Source organism: Capra hircus, chromosome 11, assembly GCF_001704415.2.
Source record: "Capra hircus breed San Clemente chromosome 11, ASM170441v1, whole genome shotgun sequence".
In the NCBI taxonomy this organism is placed as follows: Eukaryota; Metazoa; Chordata; class Mammalia; order Artiodactyla; family Bovidae; genus Capra; species Capra hircus.
In genome coordinates, this window is record NC_030818.1 from 102,763,069 (window position 1) to 102,770,421 (window position 7,353).

Sequence of the window (7,353 nt, forward strand, 5' to 3'; positions counted from 1 at the left end):
CATTTTCCGGGCTGCCCGGGCTTCCATGCTGTCTGTGGTGGCTGAGCAAGCTGGGCACTCTTGACATGAATGCCCGCACGTGGCTGAGGTCACCTAGGCCCTGGGACAAAGAGGAAGCTGTCTGCCACGTGGGCAAGGACGCAGGGGTGCCGGGGCCTCAGACAGGTCTGTTTCAGGAGGCGGCCTCCACAAGAGCTTTAGTTCCTGCAGAAAATTCGCATCTCTGGAAGCTGTTGTGACCATGCCAAGGGGCCTGCCCGGGGCCCTGGGCAACATGACTGTTGTGGAGCTCCTGGCTAAGGAGGGACCCCTTCTGGGGGTGGGGGTGCTCTCACCATGGGGCCCCTGTGGAGGAGGCCGCTGAGCACAGACCTGGGCGAGCGGGTATAAGACCCCAGATCCCAAAGTCAGCTGAGCCCCAAGTTTGATGATGTGACGTAGAGTGGTCAGGAGCTGACGTCTGGAAGCACGGTGGCCTTGTCAGGAGACCTGCCTGACCTGGAAACACAGAGGCGGCCAGCTGAACCCTGGCCACCTGCGGAGAGCATCCTGGGGCCTGGGGAGGACAGAGAGGGCAGCGCTGGAGGAGGGGACCGTGACCGGGACCCGACCTACCACCAGGACTCCGGGCGCGACCTCGCGTGACCCACCAAGCCTCGCCCCACATCTGGGAAAAAAGGCAGAGATGCGGTGAGCCCAGCACCCGGCACTCTGGCCCCTCCGCGGCCCCTGCGGTGCCGGTGTGCTGGCTCGGGGCCCCCTCACGGCATCGCACTCCACAGGCCTGAGCAGGCTCAGCCCCGATGCCCCGCACGTGGCCCATCACTCGGGCTCCCGGGAGTCATCGGCCACTCCCAGCTTTCCCCATCGCCGACCTCTCTAAGCCTCACTCAGGCGCGCTGGTCCCCACCAGACTTTGTCGTTCAACCTAAGAGAGCGCCCCAACAGGAGAGCTGCTGGGCTCCCCGTGTTCGCTGGAGTGTGAGTTTGAGGGTTCCCTCCTCACAAATGGATGTGTCCTTGCCAAGAGGAGGTCACAGCCTAGTGGTGGGCAAGGGACCCTGGAACCACAGCCCCCTCCCCAATAAGCAGAGCCTTCCAGCCCCTGGAGGGCAGCAGAACCTGCCCCCTCCTAGCTCTGCGGGGAGGCCCCAAGCAGGCCATGCTCCAGGGCAGGACCTGTGACCAGAGATGGCGTGAGAATCCCAGTTGGCACTGGGCACCTCGACCACAACACCAGCAAGTACTGACCCGTGGTGGCCGCCAAGTTCAAGGAGCAGGGTGAGCAGCACAGAGGGGCAGGGGAGGCAAGCCGGGCTCAGGGGAGGGTAGACCAAGGGTGCTGGCCGACGGCTGGTCAGCTCCAAGGACAGCCAGCTGCCTGCCACCAAGGCCTGGCTGCACTGGCCCGAGCTGAGGGATGGGTGGGCCTGGGAGATGGTGCAGCCCTAGGGTGCCAGGGTCCCGCTGGGCCTGGCAGAGCCTGCTGTGTCCTGCGGCCAGGCAACCAGGACCCCCTGGGGTAGGGGGAAGGAGAGTGGATCACCTTGAGAGGTGGAGGGTTGTGCTGAGGCCTCCCCAACTCGCAGAATTGGTCAGTAATCACCGGCTTGCTGGTTTTCTAAACTCACCCCCAGACACGCAATTGCAGCCAACAAGAGCAAGCCAACAAGACATGCTATCAGTCTCGCAGATTTGGTTCAGCGAGGGCCAGAGGAGCGGAGGGAACAGAAAGCAAGCCGTTTCATGGAACCCAGCTCCTTGGCTCCAGCAGTCTTGACCAGGCCAGCCAACGGCCTGGGTTCTCCCCACTGCAGGGGTGCTTTTCGCAGCTGCAGCAAGGGAGACCAGGGCCCAGCCACCAGCCCCGGGTGGGCATAGTGGGTCGTCTAAAGCGTTCAACTCAGCAGCTTTGTGTGTGTGGCCCCAGGGCCGACAGGAAGGCCCTGGGGCAGGCGCGGGTCTGACGGCTGCCCTTCCTGCCACGCTTCCTGACAGGCCAGGCACCGCTGTCAACCCTGACCCAGGACCATTCCCAGCACCAGGCCCAGCCCCCCACCCCCAGCCATGGGACCGAGGCAGCACAGGACAGCCCTGCCTACCACCTGGGGCAGGGTCCTATTCCTCACCTTCGAAGCATACAAGTAGGACCTCTAAGGGTCGGGGGGGTCAACCTGTCCCCCTGGGGCTTCAGTCGGGCTTCTGAAAGAGCTGAGCCCTGCCCCATTCCCCCTCCCTCCTGGGGCACTGGATTAAGGCTGCCCAGGGCTCAGATGGGGTTCCTCCAGGTGGGCCCAGAACCCAGCGTCTCCAGAAAGGGACATGCAGGGGCCAGGGAGGAGTGAGCCTGACCAGCCTGGCTCAGAGACTGGCACCACCTTCACAGTGGCCGAAGGTAGCAGGACGCGGACAGGGTCACCCTGCCACACCGGGGTGGGGGGCCACTCCTCCCAGAACCCAGTGCTTCCCAGATCCCCGGGTGGATGGGAACAGCTAGGAGTCCAGGCGTTAAAGCCAGGCAGCCTCTGCCCCAGGCCCCCAACAGGCCCTGTGAGGGGAGAGCCAAGGCCCCCACCTCTAAGAGGTCCCTCCTGCCCTGGCACCTCCTGGCCCAGAGACGGGCCTCCCCAACGGACGTCTCTGGAGCTCCTGGGACCAGCATCACAGGGGCAGGGAGTCCCACACCCACCTCTCAGGAAGCAGGCCCAAGACGCAGGAGTCTCAATCCAGAGAGCCCCTGCACCCGCCAGCCCCAGCGCCATTATTTAGAGATCGCACAGGCCGGGAACCTCACAGAAACAAAACCCAGGCAGGCGCCTGCACTATGAACGGAACTGGTGCCATGTGCCCAGTGAATCGCATTAATTGCACAAAAGCCACACAAGTTTTGCTTCCTCCAGGAAAATCACTCTCCTCTTTAATACTCAGCCTCCACTCCCCACGGCCCCACCAGCCTTCACTGGAATTAGACCACAGCTGCAGCCCAAAACCAGAATAAAACCCCGCTGGAGTATGTGGCACGTGCTGCCGAAAAGGTCCCGTTTCCCTGGTCTCAGCAGGCAAAGAAGTCGGGGAAGATGCTGTCCACCTCGTCCCGCAGGACCGGGCTGGGGCAGCTCCCATCCGAGCCCCACGGCTCCAGGGGCCCATCCGGGGGCTCCTCCTGGGGGCTAGACTCGGAGTCTCCCAGGAAGCCCGGCTCGAGCCTGTCCAGCGGGCTGTTCCTGGTGGCCACCCGAGAAGGGGCGCTGCTGCCTCTGCCCTCCAGGGACCCTGGAAGCAGATGGGACACGTCAGCAGAGCAGACAAGGAACCCAGGACCCAGGATGGGCAGGGTAGGGTCAGCGTAGAGAAGATGACAACCCTTCCCCCCGCCAATCTGTCCCACCCCACCAAGAAGCCCCTGCTCATCTTCAGAAGGGCCCCCGACCAGGTGGGTGGGCCCACTCCTGCCGACCCTGCTCGAGACCCCTGGGAGGGCCAGACCAGGGAGGTGCACCCCCTCCACGCCAGGTCTTGCATACGTTCCACTCACCCCGAATCCACGTGCCTCTATGGGCACGGGTTCTCGGGGGAAAGCTCCAAAGCCGACTTGCAACCACCAACACCCAGCACTCACACGCTCTCACCCGCAGATGCCCACCCACCAACAAGCACACACCTCACCTGCCATCCGCCCCCCTGACCCAGTAGTCCCCAAAAACACTGGCAGAGAAGGGAACAAGAACCCAGACGCAGACACTGGAACCTTGGTGTCACTCAGCAAGCTGGGGCCCATCTCCCCACGGTTCCAGCCACCTGCCCCCAGCCCTGCCTGAGGACCAACCCAGGCCCCAGGTCGGGGGCAGTAGGGGAGATGGTCCACTCACCCAGCCACCAGTCGGGACCAGGGGTCAGCAGAAAGGACGCGCCATCTGCCACATCACATCCCGACACAGACCTGGACGGGACAAGAAGGAAGCCCCACCCTAATCGTCCCAGGTGGACCCTGGGCCTTGCACCTTGAGAGGAGGGCATGGGCCCTGAAAGGCAGCTTACTGACAGGCTCCTCCCTTCCGCCGGACCCTGCCCACCCACCCACCCAGCCCGCTGCCAGCTCCTCTCCAGCCCCCCAAGAGCTCTCAGCCCACGCCCCAGCTGGTGGAACTCACAAAACACAAACTCATTTACCATCAGCCAAAACAGACGACAATTAGGGAAACAGGAGTGTTTCCTGACACACACATACACACAGACTACAAAGCCACATGGCAGAGTCTGGCCATCCGGGCAGACAGCAAGGATGGGACGGGCAGAGACCTCCTAGGCAGCGAGTCTGGGCAGGTTGGGGGTGCTGGGAGGAGGCCTTGGCAGCTTGTGCACACGTGGCCAGGCACCTACCTGGAGTCTGGCATCAGGGCCTTGTCGGCCCCCGTAGTGGGGGGCCCCGCCTGGCCCAGGCAGCTCCGAGTCTCCTCACTCACCAGCGGGGAAGGGGGCTGCTGCGAGCGGACTGGCCACAGAGGGGATGGCCTCAGGACCTTGGGGGGTCTCGGGCCTGGGGACTGGGGGACGAGGCTGGGCGACTCTACGAGGGAAGCAAGGAGTGGGTCAGGCAGAGTGACCACCCCCAAAAGACTGCAGCCCCTGCCCATTGCATCCTGCGCAGGGAATGCGTGAGACTCGGGAACAAGGTGCCAACAAGCAACCAGAAGACAAGAGTCCACAGGTGAAGCGCCCGAGCCTGGGGCCAGCGAGGCCGCCTGCAGGGTGGGGCCGCTCAGCCTCAGGCCACACAGGTGGGGCTCAGACCCCAGGACCCTCACGCCCCACCGCCTCCGCTATCTCCAGGACCTCTATCTACCCTGCTGTGTAACCCCTCCACCCCCACGCCCCGTGTGCAGCTCTCGACTTTCCCTGGAGGCCCAGGTCTGCTTGGAGAAGAAAACGGTAACCCACTCCAGTATTCTCGTCTGGAGAACCCTACGGACAGAAGAGCCTGGAGGGCTACAGTCCATGGCATCGCGAGAGTCGGACACGACTCGGCGACTAAACCACCACCAGCTCTCCTGCCCGCCCTGACCACAGCAGGACTGAGGCACTCAGGGAGCTGCAGTCACGGTCCGGGGAGCCACCCACAGCCGGGCGTCCAGCACAAGGGGGACACAGTCATCGTGGCGGCCTCATGGGCCTGGCTGGGGATGGCACGAGGGGAGGACGGGGACCCACTCACGCTCACCAGGCAGGGCCGGCGGCCTGTCCAGCACGTCGGCCACTCCCGACAGGGCCTCACCCTCGTCCACACCCGCGGCCTGACAGCTCGGGGGGGCCTGAGGACTGCATGGTGCGCAAAGACAGAAGGAGAGCCTGAGTGGTCCGCACGCAACCCCCCCACGGCCCCCAGCCCCACGGGGACACTGACATCACACTGGATGTTCCCACGCCGGCGTCCGGGGCGCCTGCCGGGGCCTGGCTCGCCAGGGCCAGCTGCAGGACATCCGTCTGCCACGCGAGCCACGGCTCCTTGGAAGAAGCGAGAACCTGAGGCGGAGAAAAAGAGCAGAAACGCAACCGAAACCGTCAACCAGAAAACCCGCACGAAAGGCAGGCTGCGGTCGGCCCCTGGCCACCCCGCCTGGGGTCACAGAGATCCACCCTGAGCACAGACCCTGTGCTCCGGACTTGGGGGAGGGACGCTGAAGTTGGTGCCCCCCCGGGGGGGGCGGGGGGACTTTTATCCAGGCCAGCTTTGGCACCATGGGCAAAGGCAAACTTAGGTTTCCACCTAAGTGGAAACCGCAGCTCATCCCCCCGGTTCCCAGAGGAGGTGTGATATGCAAATGGAGGTGTGTCTACTGGAAACAGCAGCCCTGGGCGTGCGGGGCGGGGACACAGGGAAGCCAGGCTGCCCGGTGGTCGGAGCTGCCGGGGGACAGAGGGGGACTGGGAGGGGGGAGACGCCCATGGCTCCTCCACAGAGGGCCGACCCGGCGGTCACTGACGACTCACAGCCTGCTGCTTCCAGCCAGGAACCAGGGTGCCTGCCAGCTGGAGGAACTGCACTGCCATCTCTAGGACCGAGGCCATGTCCTCCCGCCGGCCGTCAAACCGGGGCAGCAGACCCCGCAGGTGCTCACAGCTCAAGGAGATCCGCTTCCTGCTTGCAGAGAAGGGACCCCCAACTGTAGGGATGTCTGGCTTGGCCAGGAGACGAGAGGGCAGCCCCAGGAAGCCTTGAGCCCTTCAGGAACCAGGTCAGAGCACTGCCCTGGCCTCAGGGGCCCTGGACCCCAGCTGCAGGCTTAGCAGGGCATCTGCCACGGACCACCACCAAGCCTAGACCACCACCACTACCTGGAGCCGGGACCGTCCCAAATGCACAATCTCAAGTGGTCCTGGACTTCACCTCAAAGAAAGGGCTGCACTGGTAGCCCCTGGGAGCCCTCCCATCACGAGGACTATATTTACCTTGAGAACACGCTACAGGGGGCCCTTACCAAACAGCTGTTTGAAATGAGGCGGCGGGCGCAGGCCTGACCTCCTCGGACCCCCGCCCCCACCACGCGGCCGCCACGACGGCCCCCACCTGCGCTCCCTCTCGCTGAGCACGTTCCGCGGCAGGTGGGAGCCGGGACCCTCCGCCACCGCAGGCACCTTGGTCTGGCCCGAACCCTGGGCAGGGTGGTCCTCGCAGCAGAACTGGATGTTCGATGGGAAAGGACCACTGCCGCGAGAAAAGACACGAGCGCGGGGCTCTGTGACCCCAGAAAACGCCTAGTGCCCAGAGGCGGTGATGAAGGTCTTAGAGGGGGTGGGTTCAGGACAGGGGCCTGGAACACGGCCCTGTAGGTCCTGCTCTTGGCACCCCTCCCACTTCCCCTCCAACCCTCAAGGACCCGGGGGTCAGGGTGGGCCCCAAGCGGGCCCTGCTGGGTGGGGCGAGGACTCAGTTTCATTTCAATTGGAAAGAAGAGCCGGGCCGGACCACCGCCCGCCCCCCACCCCCCACCCCGAGCATCCCTGGGCGAGGGCGTCCCAGATGACCCCCTCCAGAAACCGCTCCCCAGTTCTCACCTGCATCCCCGGGAAACTCGCGGAACCCCAGCGCGGGGCTCAGGAGCCCCGGACGCCATGAGCGCGCGCAGCTGCGGAAGAGAGCCGCAAGGCCCCGGACCGGCCACTTGCGCCCCGCCCCACGCACGCCGTCCTCCCAGCCCCGCCCCCTCACGTGCGTTCTACCCGCCCCCACGTGCTTCTCGCCCGGAGGGAGCCTGCCCCGCCCCCGCGTGCTCTGTGCCCCCGCTACCCCGTTGCCCCACTTCTGTGCCCCTTCCTGCCGTGAGGGCCCTCTGTTGGAGAAATTGCCAGAAAGGC

The 7,353-nt window shown here is 64.9% G+C and overlaps 1 protein-coding gene across 1 annotated transcript; it reads right to left on the reverse strand.

Annotated features, from left to right (window-relative positions):
- SOHLH1 (spermatogenesis and oogenesis specific basic helix-loop-helix 1) lies at positions 2,915-7,123 on the reverse strand. Its single transcript, XM_018054742.1, has 8 exons — positions 7,054-7,123; positions 6,566-6,703; positions 5,989-6,136; positions 5,402-5,520; positions 5,219-5,316; positions 4,381-4,567; positions 3,870-3,940; positions 2,915-3,273 (listed from the first exon to the last, which is right to left on the reverse strand). The coding sequence occupies exons 1-8, from the start codon at positions 7,110-7,112 to the stop codon at positions 3,053-3,055; spliced, it is 1,041 nt and encodes a 346-aa protein (XP_017910231.1). The 5' UTR covers positions 7,113-7,123; the 3' UTR covers positions 2,915-3,052.

What these genes read in the sequence shown, in the direction of transcription:
- SOHLH1 (XM_018054742.1), bottom strand. Translation starts at nt 7,112, where the DNA reads ATGGCGTCCGGGGCTCCTGAGCCCCGCGCTGGGGTTCCGCGAGTTTCC. An exon ending in CTGGCTGGAAGCAGCAGGCT is followed by an intron (nt 5,521 to 5,988) that starts GTGAGTCGTCAG and finishes TCTCCGCCTCAG; the next exon opens with GTTCTCGCTTCTTCCAAGGA. An exon ending in CAGGCCGCCGGCCCTGCCTG is followed by an intron (nt 4,568 to 5,218) that starts GTGAGCGTGAGT and finishes CTTCCCTCGTAG; the next exon opens with AGTCGCCCAGCCTCGTCCCC.